At 44.1% G+C, this 15220-nt stretch overlaps 1 protein-coding gene across 1 annotated transcript in view; it reads left to right on the forward strand.

Moving 5' to 3' along the window:
• The window catches only part of LOC8025322 (guanylate cyclase 32E), a 312963-nt gene that overhangs the window by 171830 nt on the left and 125913 nt on the right, over positions 1-15220 (forward strand). Inside the window, exons 3-4 of the mRNA XM_040210470.2 lie at positions 12063-12238; positions 13252-13387. Coding sequence (XP_040066404.1) covers positions 12063-12238; positions 13252-13387 — 312 coding nt within the window. The remainder of the gene's footprint in view (positions 1-12062; positions 12239-13251; positions 13388-15220) is intronic.

Genomic DNA, 15220 nt, shown 5'->3' on the forward strand with positions numbered 1-15220 from the left:
GTTCAATGAACTTTGTTCTTGGCAAACTAAGTGCGCCAAGAACAAAGCTCCGCTGCTGCTGCGAAAAAAAAACAAAAAAAAAAACTGCGAATTATTTTTCTTTAAATAGCTAAGTTAGGCGGGCATTGCGCGCCAAGGTGCTATGAGAATACTACAAATTCAAGAGCCCTTTTTGTTCAAGCTCACTAGAGGAATAGGCTTGTTCTTGTCCACTACCTAAGACAACATGATGCTTGCGACTGGTTATAGGTGTTATGTTCTAAGGTCCAAAGGACCTTAGAACGAGGTCTACTGGCACAACAACCTGTGGTTGTTGTGTTAATGACAACAGCTCCTGTATTCAGGAGTCTAAAATTTTAATGGATATAATTGCTTCACCCTTTGCAAGCTAAATGCTGAGGCCACTTGTACAAAATAGATTTTATCAAAGTCCTGATCACAGCATGAAACCTGGCTTAATCGCATAAGGTTCTCCTTCTCAACTGTATTATGCAAGCCGAAAATTATTGTCAGGGTTATCCGAGAAGTTTCCCTTATGACTAATGGCTCCAAAGGGGTTTCCAAGACAGATTTGACAAAGACAAATGGTCATGAGATCCCTCCTAGCCGTAGTCTTTCTCAGATATGCAAAAGTGCCGCTACTGCACTTAATTCATTTATTTGTTTCACCATCAGGTTCAGAGGCCTCACAGAGGGCAGTTGTGATAAAAGAAACAGAATAACACTATAAAAGACAAAATAGTTATAATGTAGTTAGAATACATGTTTTTGGACATTGGAACAAAAAAGAGCGGAATGAAAAATTGATCTAAGTAGTCCAGTTAGATGATTTCATTCATTCGAATCCCTGGAGATATTTGATGCAAAATATACGTTATAAGAGCAAAATGAAACGCCTACCTTGTGACGGTAGGCCAGGTACGCGGAAACAAATGACGATGGGGTAATGAGATGATATTTGAGTGCGGCGTTGCGATGACGAATTTTGTTAAAATTCTAATATACTAGGAATTGCGCGGCTGGGTAGAAATAATGTTTTTCGTTGGTGTTAGTACGTTAGCTGTGCGAATATATTTCGACACAATAAGAGGCGAGGGTTTGTTTTTAATTGATTTAACTGAGTCGGTAAGGTAGGCGGTACCGGGATCACAGATGGAGGCTGCCTATCAAAGTTTGGCCGCACTAGTGTTCTATAAAAAAAAATGTTTTAGCGATGAACGGAACAGAAAACAGTTGCGTCTAAGATCACCAAGCATACCGTTTGCGTTATAAGCCACACAACCAATATGTAGGTTCCAGGAGAGTTCGGAACTTAGGCTAGTCATAACGGTTTACAAGCGCTAGTGTTGTGTTATTAAAGTTATACGCAGAAGTAAAACTTACATTACCGGCCATGCGCAGTAGTTTGTACCTGTTAGTGTTTAGTTTAATAAACCAGAGCTCACGCCGTATAAAAACTGAACTTAAATCACGCTGTAATGCCTTTGAGTCAGTTATTAGGTATTTTTCAATTGATAGCACGGTTGATAGCGAATAATTTGATTTGGGAGGAGACAATACTGTGAAGGTCGGTAATATAATAGAAAATAAGCGAAGGACCTAAAACGGGCCCTATAAGTACGCCGGAAAACACTCATGTGAAATTCGAGTTCATAGGGAGTTTTCGTAGACCGCGTTTTCTCCTCTTCTAAGCCCTCCGCAACGAAGAAGTTTCTACTGCGCCTCGAAAACTCCCTAATGTCAATAGGAAGTTTTTCGTAGACCGTTTTCGCCGTCCCGCAAGGCCCTCCGCAACCCGCTACGATAGCGGGAACTCCACAGTCAAGGCTACCGGCGCGCAGGCGCAGTAGCAACTTCTTCGTTGCGGAACGCTTAGCGGAGGGGGCAACGCGGTCTACGAAAACTCCCTATTTAAGGTTACAATATTGCTAACGGTCTGTTAAAAACTGAAATACGTTTACAATCCCCTATAACGCCAACTTAGAGCTCAGCTCTTGAGGAGGAGGGAAACCTACGAAGCCAAGGGTATGACCCACTTCCTCATCCGTAGCCTCCCCTCCTCACTTAGCATTCAGAGGAAACGTTTCGCTAAACTTCCCGCTAAATTTATCGGAAATTTTTTTTCGCTAAATTTGGCGGGGAAAATTTTCCGCTACATTTCTGGGGACGTTTCCCGCTAAATATAGCGGAGAAAATATCCCGCTGAATTTAGCGGGCAATTTTTCCGCAAAATTTAGATAAGAAATTTTTCCGCTAGATTTAGCGGGAAATTTTTTCCACTAAATTTACCGGGGAGTTGTTTCAGCTAAACATAGCGAGAAAATTTTCCCGCGAAAATTAGCAGGTATGTAGCTGCGAAAATTTTCCGCTAGATTCAGCGAAAAAACTTACCCATAACGCAACGCGGCGTGACGTCACGAGTGATATCACTGGTAACCAGCATGACGTTACAAGTGGCGTCATGTGTGACGTCATATGGGAAACGTCCTATAATGCACCACGCGATTACGCCGACGGCGACGACGACGCCGACTTTGACACCGCTCAAGCCGGAAACGGGCGCCTAAGAGCTGCGCTGCAAAATGCTGCAATCCAATTAAACACACCAGAATTAATGCTCAAGTAACTTAGTTTATGAATAATCGAACCACTTACGCCGTCTGTTACACGATGAGTTGTGGATTATTGACAAGTGATCACTTATGGCTGCGACATTCATAATTGCATAAAATATTATAGGATAGAAGCCAGAGCTCTCATGAGGAATGGCATGCTCCCACTTCAATCTCAGTGGTCACACTACAGCTGCACCCTGTTTCGCGTAACTTGTAAAAAAAAAAAAAAAAAAAAGTGCTGCGGCCCCTTTAGGCCAATCAGGGCGACGAAGCAAAGTATATGTGACAGCTGACGGCAGGAGGAGTGTACTCCGATGATATATTGCCCCGTGCCTCAGCCAAATGTTTGCGTTTGGATCCACGGTGCCGTAGCTCTTGACTTTTATCAAGTTATGCGAAGTGCAGTATAGTACTTTAGAAACACCCTGTAAGCTGCACAGCTCGGATGGTATAGGATGAGTCAACCTACTTTCAGTACAAAGATGACCATAAACTGACCTTGCCACCAAAGGATGACGCTGTCGACAAATTTCCCAGCGTACTGTTTGGTTTTCTTCTTGTGGGACATATATGTCGAGCTCCCTCTTGAGAGTTCTCACTTCATCCCCCTGTCTACTTATGGTCCTTGCCCTGGTTTCCAGCCCTTGCAACTTGCGTCCACATGTCCGTGGATTTCACAGTACTGTCTTTAATTATCCGAGACACCATCAGGCTCGAACAAGAAAGTATCAGCCTTCAGCGAATGGGCGAAATGAGAAACACCTTATACTTCTGAATTAGGGAACTATTGTGGATCTTAACGCATGACGTGCCCAATAGAGATAAAATGGAGTTTGACGGCAGAGAGACTCGACCCATGTTGAACGACGGAAGCGAGATGCTGCCATACCCACAAGCAAGGTATCCTGATGAGAGAGAATGAGAGAGAAAAGGCAAGCGTGAGAACCAGAAAATTGCATGTTCCAGCACAGCTGTTTTCAGGTGTAGCTTCCCGTTGAAACTTTTACAGGTACCTACGTCCGACTAGTCAATTCAGGTGTTTGTTCAATGTACCCATTAAACTTGCGTAGCCTGTTTGTAAATATAAAAAACTGGTTAATTCTCTTTTTATAGTCGTGCGGATTTTTTAATTCTTAAGATATGTCCATACTTTGATATGAACCTTTCTTTTCTGAATTGGCAGATTGGCAAACGCCAGGTTCGTTCTTGATTAGCTTGGTTTGGCACGTTATTTTTATTGTTTCCAATGAAGTGACGTGAAACCCTCGATGCGTGGAAGTTTTGGAGAGCGTGAACAAGCAATTCCTTACGATCGTCCATTTTACAAGTTAAGTTCGAGGTACATAGTCTAAGAAAATTTAACTGGTCACGTACACCGTATTTGACAAAAACTATCGTATACTGCCTTATGCGGAGGAAAGCCCAAACACTTCAAGAAATGTTTGCACCCACCGATAACGAACATGGATCAATACCCGAGGAACAAATTGAGTTTCCGGCTTGTTGGCTTCTCGCCATAAGTGGCCCCTTTAAAACGCATTAATTGCGTGATTCCCTAAATCACGGGAAATAAAATACCAGGTGAAGTTCCAACCGAAAGGTAAAATTATACGTTGAAAGACACATTCAGAGAAGAGCAACAGCAATATTCGTTCATAAATATAACCGGGCTCATTATGTTTTCTATAAATACTAAGATTATCGTATTTCATTTATTTATTTTGATTCCATTTACCTTGTTTTTTTTTTTTTTTTTTTTTCTTGGTTTTACATCTACGGTTTACAGCATCAGACCTGAGGGGCGCTGTCTATGCGCGATTACCGGAAGCTACCTTACGTGGAAACACTGAATATTATTTCTCTGGGGTCCAACATAATATCTAAATGCTTCCTATATTTTTGTTAAAGGACCGTTCACACACTTGCACTTGACTACGACCCAGTGAGACAAGACCGGTTTTAAGCATTTTGTGACGGTTTACGACCGGCTGCATTGCTGCGCATCCGGTCGTTAGCCGTCCTGACAGGCTTAAAAACCGGTCTAGACTTAGTCGGTCGGAGGCAAACGGAAGCGTGTGAACAGACCTTAACTTTCGGGCTGTCCAGTTTCTTTGAAACTCCAAAAACTAGCCTTCATATAGCTGTCCTCTTCACTCGGTACTGACAGCAGACGCTATGCTTATTTTAGGCCAATCGTGTCTCCGGTTACGGTCATGTGACTACAGTCTCCAGGAGGGTGATAAGGCAGAGCACGGCACCTGCTTGAAGATCACTGCTAGGTAGGCCACTCACATGGCATCCACTGCACCCTAAACTTTGGGACGAACTCACAAAAGGACACAAGTGACAAATCCTTTCGCTTTGTTCAATGCTGGGATGCCGTTTGAAGCTAAGCTTCTTCTGAGCGCACCCCTCTGTCCACGTTGAAGGAGCGCCTGCGTACCTACTCCTCCGTCTTTCTCTCTCTCCCTGAGCTTAAAATCTGGTAGAAGGGGTGGGCTCGTCGGACCAATCAACCCTCTGCTTTTTATCATTTGACCTGGGTCTCTTCGCGCTGATAACAACTCAATGGGAGCGTGATCAGGTGGTAAAAGAAGGACGCATGACGCACTAGCGGTTCTCAATCCTGGAATGCTTCCTTGCTCATCTGGTTTCCCGTGTGCTTCGGCCTGTGGGGCTGCCATGGATTTCAGCAGTAAATTATATATCATCGGCGACAACCTATTCAAAGTGTACCAAATCTATTAGCATTCGAGAAGTTCTACGTGTATATTGGCAAGGACGATTTGTTTAAAGAAGCCACAGAAAGTATTGTGATGTGGTTCGGTTCGGTAACAGAAAGCTTGTCCCAAATTCTGTTCAATCTTCACTTAGCCACTGCTCGTCGCTTTTGTGTTTGTGTTGTGTGGTTGTTCTGTAGAGCACGTGTCGACATATATCTCGAACTACACATTTCAACTCCGCAATTTGTATGGTAAATGCACTGCAATCTACTAGATTACCCCTAGAATTAGGCAGTGACTATCCTGCCTGTAACCACGAGAATAATTTTCCCGAACTCCTACGGGCAGTCGCCTCCCATTAGCTGCCTCAAATTATGCAACTGCCGGTAAAATACTGACTTTCTTAATCTCTCGGCATTTCGTGGAACAACGTTTCTTAGACACATTTCGTGGATGTTTCATGAACACACGTTTCGTCAACACTAGCATATCGCCGACAATTGCACGCGAAATGCACGCTCTAGGGACATTTTGTCTCGCGTGTATCACTGGTCGGCGGACTTGTACACGCAGCTTCGCGGCGGCAGTCTGCGAAAGCTCATTGGAAAAATGCTGGCCCACCTGGGCCCAACCGTACAAGCCACTTGCGGCGACAGCCTGCGGTGACTTATAAAAAAAAGCGAATCATATCTGTCTATAAAATAATCTGTCGATGAAACATAGCGTGTCAACGAAACGATCTTTCGATGTAACGTCGTTCGATGAACTGATTGCCACCGCCAATGAGCGACGTTTGCTAGTAGAAATTCGGTAAAATCACTTACACTGCTGCGGGAGAATATAGTCTATAGCCTGGAAATACCACGGCTATTTTTTGCTTTCCCATTTGCTCAGGTGTATACAAGCTTATTGTTTTGTGTTTTCTTTTTTTTTTTTTTTTTAGATTTCACAGATTTCTTGCAAGTTTGTCCATGTCTACGGAGTAGGCTCTAGGTAATGAACTTCTATGAGATTCGAAAACAAACTTTTGTGTCTGTTTTCCTGCCTACTTGCAAACACCAGTGCGTTTACATTTATTTTTCGGGTTTCTCTCACGTTATATATAGGATGACTTCGGGACGTCTTACATACGTTTAAGATATCCAACCTTTCAGAGGGTAGCCATTTAGGGCCAACGAATAATTTGCCTGATTATCCGAAGGGCGCGTTCAGATGTGTGGTGATATGCTTAGTCAAACTGGCGTCTGTATCAAACGGTACCTCATCAAACGTGCAAAGTTTCAAGCTGATACCTTATCAAACAGATACCCGTATCCCAAAATCTCGTATGATTTTTAACGGTTTGACAAGTTTTCCACCCGTTCAATTTAAACGGGTCGACAAGCTCCCCACCCATTTTAATTTCAAAAAGTTTTTTTTTTTTTTAGTAGTGTGTTGGAAAAAAAAATATTTGCTTCTGCACGGCTTCTTGGCTTTATTTGAGGGGCAATATCGAAAAGCCGAGGCTTGCGTATGAAAAAAATGTTGACAGCGTTCAAACCAAAAGGAAACAAAAAAAAAAAAAAAAAGAAAGAAAAAACGGAAGAGTATAACCGGTCTCGCGAATCGGGGAGCCGTAGTTTTTTCTCCATAAACGACCTTCCATCCGCGGCGAATGACTATGATTACCGTCGCTTTTAAACTTATAGTTTTTTTGTTTTTTTTCGAAAATCACTGAATTCAAAGTTTGATGCCGGATATGTAGAACACAAGACACTGTACGCCTAAAACATGAAGTGCACCCTATAATTTAAAGACGCTGACGACGATCACTACAGTTGAGAGAAGACGGAACATCTCTAAAGTTTAACACAATTCCTTTTTTCTCTTTTTTGAACAAAAGTGTGGTATTTTGAGGCCTCAGCATGGTCTGCAGAGTAATATTTATGTATTACTGCTTTTCCATAATGCATCGCATAGACAAACTTCTTCTAAGGAACACTTCAATTTTACCTAAACTTGATTGGTATATTTTAATGTATACGCGAGATGGCACGAATTGCTTCAATCAAAATCTGTATTTTAGGTACCAAACTAGGAAATACTTTGTCAAATAGGAATGCACAGCCATCTGGTAGAAAGCAAAAGCAAATGCAAGTGATACACGACCGCACGCCGGTACGATGCTCATTCAGATCGAAACGGGCAGGAGTGGGCATTGAACCCAGGATACCTGGGTTCTGCAGCGCGAGCGTTTGCTCCACGTGCTGCGAGCTGGTGTGCGCTAGCCTACTCGGCCACCAATACCCCCAAGAACGATACCTATTTTTACGCGATTCATAAAACAAATACAGTTGTGCGTGTTTCGTTTTGAGTGGGAACTATTCAAACTACTTTCCGTAAAAATTTCTCGCGAAAAAGCTCGATATATGGTATTACTTTACCAAATAATGATTTCATATGAATGTTTGGCTTAAGTGTACTTTGTCCTGGTAAAAAATATACGTGCTCAGTTAAAATTGCTAAATATGAGCGCACGCTGCACACTGAATAAGAAAACAAACCAGAGTAAAAAGATGTATTTTTTTTTCAAATAGGACCTGACTCTAAACATGAACGTGAAAATATCTCAATTTTTTTGTTTAAACAAAGACAATTCATGCTACATTGTACACGCGATTTCCTTCAACTTTTCAGGGAATATTATTAACCTGAAGCAAAAAATTGCGATAATTTTCAATCTCGTTATCATGCAAGCTGTACATTTAGAAGAGAACATTTATAGAAACGCTGTTAGAATGCACGCGCCCTGCTTCCATGTAGCGGCAAGCGGTCGAATGCCTTTAGTGCAAATTCACCGAGCTACCGGTCTTGGCAAAGGGCATTTAATCGAGTTTCTTAGGCTACAAATAAAATAAAATCATTCGTAGTGTTAATGATAGACGATTGAAGGAGGCGAAGGTGTCCGATTTAAATCTCAACATCAAAGCGACACTGGCAATTTTTGCTGGTTCACATTCCCGGATCCTAACCAGCTAGGCGACGCCAGCAAAGGGAAATTGCTTTGGTGAGCTATCCTGTCGTTTAGTCTTAACTATAGTCACTCACTGGATATATTTCTTATTGGCCTCAAGATCGACCTAGAGGTGGCGCTACTGTCGCGCTATCATCATCATTGAAACGGGGTTAAAAGCACGGCCGCCCCATGGGCTTTCCACGTTCGCGCGCGAGACGGTTTATGTACATGTGTTTATTTTGTAGCACAGTGTCAGTGGGAAGACAATTTTATTGTAAAATGTCGTGGTGCCGTTCGAATCTTTAGTGAAGATCGAATCGAGTTACCAGCGTACGGCTTAAATTTTAATAATCGCTCCTGTGGATACGTCGTCTGCTCTAGGCAGACGTTGGGAAGCATGAATTACCACCACAGATGCTTGTCTTCGGGTGAACTGCACTATTTATGTTAAATATTTGCTTATTTTAAAACAGATGTACCGGTTCTCCCGCGTGGGAATTCAACAAAACAGTGAATTTCAACCCGGATAACATAATACGGTAACTGTGGGCTGTTAAATCGCAGGTTCTACCGATATTTGTTTCTGGAACTTTTAGTTTCTGCAGTAATATAAATATTTAGCATGAACAGACGTTAGTACTGTATCGCCAATTACCGCGATATTACGTTTCGCTGAAGCCAATGTTTCTCTTTACTGTGCCGTGTTGTGAATAAGTTCTTCGGAGTCGGAACAATTCGTTGCTTTGAAGAGAGAGTGCGTCTTCTAGGTTACGATCCAGAAAATGTTCGTTGGCAGGACAACTGAAACAAGTGAGACAAACTATTTTAATATATCGACCGCAAGGGGAGCAAAGAGATGTAACCGAGCAATGCAGTAGCGTGCTTGTGTTCGATGTTTTTCACGGTAATGTGGGTTCACCCGCTTCAATTTACCCGGTGGATTCCAAAAGGCTAATATTATAAATTTCTGGCTAAATAATCTTCTATTGAAAAATACTGGACACTACAACTCGAACGAACGACCCGCACCACCTCACAGACGGCATCGGCCGCAGCGACGCTCTTTTACTTTTAAAGGCTAGCGACTTCCACAAGAATTTCCGATCATCCTCCGCCCTCACCGAACGCATATCGGGACTGGGCAGTTCATTAACCTTCAAATTATTCGAGTGATGCTTCAATTGCGATATTTGTTTTTGCCGTTTAATAGAAATCTTGTGCTGGAAAAAGTCAGAAAAAGGTAAAAAAAAATGCCTGCATTATGTCGAAAAAAAAATGTACAACTTTGGCTCTCGTTTGAAATATATTGCGCCGCAAAGTACAGTACAATACAATACATTTATGACGTCTTTATTTTTTTTTAGAACACAGGCTTGGCAAGGCAACTCACTTCAGCATGCTTGTAATTATCATCAAGGGTGATTATACCGTTTAAATAATAACCTTAAAATTTCTTCACTTGAAAAGGCTTTTCGTGTTCATATTTCTCTAGACGTCATGACGTGAAGTTTGAAGTGGAAAGTCAATAGTCTTTTTATTTTCAAAGTTAATATAGTAACAAAGTGCAGTTTTAACGTTTTTTGTGCAATATGACCGATGAAAAATCATTTAACTTATTTATCAATTGATTAGTGTATTGAAGGGTAACGATCGGTCGGATTGATATTTTTAATCAAACCACGGCTTCGGTTTGTGGTTGCACAAAGCACAGCTTTATAAAAGATGTGGTTTGTGCAAGATAATAAAAAAATGTCAGACCAGCTGCTGCATAGAAACCACAACACGTAAGATTATGGAAGCATCCGACTTAATACTAATCGATTTGCTGAATTTCGACGCATGTGAAATGATGCAATACAACCTTTAGTGACAAGAAACGACAACAAGATTAAAAAAAAGCATTAAATGGGGAGGGCTCGGCTCATCCGGAAACGTGCTTGAGCCGTCGAGATCCATGCTTTTAACTGTGAGCCCCTACCAGACGACGCGCAGCGATATCCCCGCTTTCGCATATTTCCAACTTCGGCAGCACGGTGGCGGCACGGTTCAATCTCGAGGCGAATAGCTTTCGCTCTTGGTGCCCCCTTCCGGCAAACTCCGGCGTTGTTTGAGCACAGACAACCGCGTGATCGCTGGGAGACGGGCAGCGATGCGAAGAAGGCCAGCGATCCGCCGTGCTTTCACTTTCTGCCTCTCATCGTCGCTCCTCTCACAACTACGTAATCTCCGGCTAGACGCTTTTTGCCCCCCCCCCCCTTCCCCACTCCCACCCCCTCTCTCCCGACGCCGCCGCTGCAAGGTTTCTAAATGTTCTCGGCACGTTTAGATACAGGCAAAAAGAATGCCCCAACAACTGTCCGCAGACGACAAGCTGCGGCAGCACGGGCGCGCGGACATATAGTGCGAGACTGATACATACTTAAAGAAATAGTGATTTTCGTAAAAAAAAATTATTTCTTGACTTCGCACTGCTGGATCAACACTCTATTTCAAATCATATACGTCGTCCTGTAAGATAAAGTGCAGCATGCCACAGCGAATCAAGGATTGTAAATGCTTCATTAAATTATAACCCTGCAATAAACAAACTCATTCAAAAGAGTATTTATCTAATATGCATGTCGAATGGCCAAATAACGCACGTGCACATGCCATTAACAATATATTCTAAAACAACCCAAGAGAGTATACACTATTATCGCGAATGTTGGAAGCTTTGCGGATATTATGAATTTTTTGTGATGAATTGGTATTGAGCTCCAGTTTTATGTTCCTGGTTTTGTTTGACTATGATTAATTTAAGAGTTCACAAAACGATATATCTTTATTAGGTGTAGGGACTTCCATAGTCTTCTTCGTGACTATGGAGTTAATAAAATTGATTTGAACTGAAGAGAAATGTAAGGAAAAGCAGAACGCCGTTCCCTTCGCAATGGCGACTGCCGAAATTCAAGGGGCATTCGTTTTGGGTACTCGAGCAACCTATGAGACGGGTTGGGGTTTGTGAGGGACATATCCATCACGCAATGCAAACACGTTGTCATTGTTGTGCAAGAGTTACCCGGCCAATACGTGAGTAGTTCCAAATTCTGCGCGACATTCTGCCTTGCAAAATGGCAAACTGCCCAACCTGTGGACAATAAGCAAGTCCCCTAAAGCATATCTTTCAACAGGGAAACAGCTGCCGCTGTCGATTGCACCACACTTTTTGTTCTGACATTTCAATTTTTCTGTCGGTTTTGTCACCCCTAATTTGGTTTGGCCCATTCAGAATGGAGAGGTCAAAAATGAACTCTTCTGTCAACTGGCCCCCAGATGGCGGTGCGCCGCTCCAAAATGGGAGATCCGGTAGTCTTGAGCAAACCCTAGGCACAACCCGCAGCATGAACAAAAACGTACAACCTCAGCAAAAAAAAGAGGACAGTAAGGGCGCACTTGCGAGCATTGAAAAATAGTGTTGTGAAATTGCAGTGGTGCCAGCTGAAAGGATTTAAGGCACGTTCACACCAGATGGCTGCACGTCATTACATTACTTTATTAGCTTGTCCTAGAATCCCCCCAAAACACAAGGAAGATTATGGGTAAAGCTATGTTCCAGTATGTATATTTCAATTTATTTTACTAAAATAAAACCGCAATGTAAGTATTCAAGACGGCCAACGTAAAACTGTAGCTTTAAAGACAAATCATCGTGCCTACGATGTTCGCTCTTCTGCGAATGACTCGCAGGTCTGCTCCGTGAGGACGTGGAGCCCGGCGTGGAACGCGCTTTCCGCTCCTACCTGGGCATCGTGGGTTCCCCCGCCGTGGGCTACGAGGAGTTCTCGGTCAGCGTGAACGAGTACATGCAGAGGCCGCCCTTCAACATCGTCAACGCAGCGGACGCGTTCGGGGGCATGAAGAAGGTGAAGGAACGAACTCGCCAGACCCCTCACAAAAAAAATTCGTTACCGTCACTACTACGACTACTTCTATGCGTACTGAGCTAGAGATACGCCTTATTAAACAGATAGTTTAATAAGGCGTACTTCTGATTATAGTCAATTTCCGTTCAACTTACGAATAGAGTAAAATAAATTTGTTTAAACTAATTAGGTAAAGTTTGACTCTTTTTTTGCGTGCTTGATCTGATATTGTAGAGGGACCTTCGTGTAAACAGAGTAATATAAGATTGCTCTTTGCGCGAATAAAAACTGAGGGAGATGAGTAAATGGGAGCTCGGCTTGGACGTTAAAGCACTGAGCTCTGATTGGGACGACTGGTTGGTATACACACAGCAAGCTGTCTTTTTCTCTATGGGCTGTTCTGATATAGAGTAGAGACAAAAACATTTCTGTTTTGGACATGAGTGCACCTTGGGTAGCTGCGAGCCAACCAGCTAGCATCTACCCCTAGTCTTTCGAATAAGAGCTCGGCGTTCCGACGTCGCCACGCTTTCTTATTTCCTCCTCTGCCTTATTTTTTATATTAGTCTAGATGATTTTATTATCTGTCTACTATGTGTGCTGTTACCTTTGTGTATGCTGTGGAGCATGTTCTGATCATGCGCACTAGCTCTGGTCTTCAACATATTAAACGTCGCGCTCGCATTTACCACTAAATGGCTACGCTTCGTCATTTTTTTTTTTTTATTGTACGAACTTCAAGCGTTTGAAAGGAGTACCGTTGCTTGGTGAGTGTTATGGAGGAATGTCCTTCATTAAGACATGTTCAAGACAAAGAAAGGCACGAGGAAAACCTGCTTCGACAATGCTTGAGGCGTTTCTGCAGATAATCCTGTCATCAGGTCTGCAGACCGCGTCTTTTTATAATGTATGGGGCATTGTAGCTGTGGCTTTATGGTCAGCCCCAGGGCTTAATGCCCAGGACAACGTCGTAAGATTTCACTCCATTGCGTCGTTGTCGGTCTTGTGTGCAGATTCCATCTGAGGGCGCCTACCTGTACGACGCCGTCATGGTGTACGCACGAGCCCTGAACGAGTGTCTGGCACTGGGGAGAGACTACCGCGATGGACGCCAGATGTTCCAGCTCATGAAAGGCCGAAGTTACAAGAGTGTGTATTCCGAACCGGTCAAGCCTCGGTCGAGATGCCGGCGAACAAGAGAATTGAACTTTTTACAAGGCACTTTGGTAAAGTGAGAAGCTAGAAAGCCGTTTAAAATGAGGAAAATGTGTAAGCATGTGCGTCACTCGTACCGTTTCTCGATGCCGCTCAAAAATCCTTGGAGCACGGGCTGGCAGTATAATTCAGCTCGGTGGTTTAGATATACAAATCACATGAGGCTACAGGCCGGCAGCGGGGCTGAGTGCACTACGTAAGCTCTATTTCCCAGTTTCACCGTTCAACGTCGACAGCTTAGTCTCTAGGCCTGCAATATGGAGTTCTAAAATTGCTACACATCTGTGTTAGTTCGCATTTATTTTCTTATTTTTTTTTTACTTTATAGAGGATTCATGCGTGATTGACGATGTGGCCGCTTATGGAGTAAAAAGGTATCCTCCAAGGAGCTCCCAAAAACCTGACGTAAGAAAAATGGTGACAGGAATGAAGCTTACCTGGAATTTGGTTAAAAAATGTGGCTATTCGCAAAGTATACCTGGTCACTTCAGGCAGCCCGCCCCTAAAACGCCTAATTCGGTCGAAATGGAGCAGTCCCGCCGGCCTAACTTGGGCTTCATAAGTTTTTTCCGCCAGTGTATTAGGTGCAAAGAATCGTTTTCATGTGTGTTTTTTTTTTACGGCTTTTTTTTAGAGCGCAGCTCTTAAGCGCGATCCAAACCAACGCTTCTTTTTGCGCCTGTAGGTCTTGCGGGTGCGGATGTGACGTATTTTCCTGACGTCGCGCCGCTTCTTCGCTCCTTCCGGCCGCGCACGAGAAAGTTGGATAATTTCAACTTCTTCTCAACGCGCACAAAAACGCGCGGTGACGTAGAAGGACGCTCCTGTGTCCCGGCCAATCGGTGCAGGGCAAGCTAGTTCCGGCTCCGCGGTTCTCGCCGTCTGGCTGCCCTCTCCTCCCCCCCTTTTATTCTCTTCCAACATGACAACGCGATCTCTCTCTCTCTCTTTCTCTCGCCGTCTGGCCGGCCAGTCTGTCGCAGTTGCACTTTGCTTGAGCGCTCGTGCCTGCGTGCGCGCGTGCGCGCTCGCCCGAAGTTTCGCCCGTCCAAACCAAAGCGCACGGTTCTGACTCAGAAAGCGCGCCCGGAAACAGCAAAAACGCCACGAAATGCGTCACATCCGCAGCCGCACGACCTACAGGCGCAAAAAGAAGCGTTGGTTTGGATCGCGCTTTAGGCGCCCGTTTCCGGCTTGAGCGCCGTCGCCGTCGGCGTAACCAAGGCCACCTCAAGGCCACGTGACCCCCAAGGTCACGTGACCCCCAGGTCATGTGACCCCCAAGGTCACGTGACCCCAAGGTCACCTCAAGGACACGTGATCCCCAAGGTGACCCCCACGTGACCCCCCAAGATCACGTGACCCCCCTCCCCGAGGTCACGTGACCCCCCTCCCCCCGAAGTCACGCAACGCCCCCTCCCCCCGAGGTCTCGTGACCCCCCCCCCCTTCCGAGGTCAGGTGACCCCCCCCGGAGCATATTGAAGAATGAGGGGAGGAGGAGAAGGAGGAGGGGTCTACCCTCCCCTAAGAACCCTTCCCTCCTCCTCCTCAAGAGCTGCGCTCCAATTCGGCGTGACAGGGAGTTGTAAACGGCTTTCACTTTTTCGTTCGCCACATGATTGCGTATTTGCCAGAAATGAGCCAAAGATGTCACGTCTCGACCAAAAAACCAACGGGAAGCCTAAGACTGCAATCATTTGACAATTCGGTAGAAGTTGTCGGGTGAAAACCCAAAAACAACAGCAAAAGCGAAATTCTCGTATTTT

The sequence above is a fragment of the Ixodes scapularis genome, unplaced genomic scaffold (assembly GCF_016920785.2).
Source record: "Ixodes scapularis isolate PalLabHiFi unplaced genomic scaffold, ASM1692078v2 PGA_scaffold6__148_contigs__length_123643588, whole genome shotgun sequence".
Taxonomy (NCBI): domain Eukaryota; kingdom Metazoa; phylum Arthropoda; class Arachnida; order Ixodida; family Ixodidae; genus Ixodes; species Ixodes scapularis.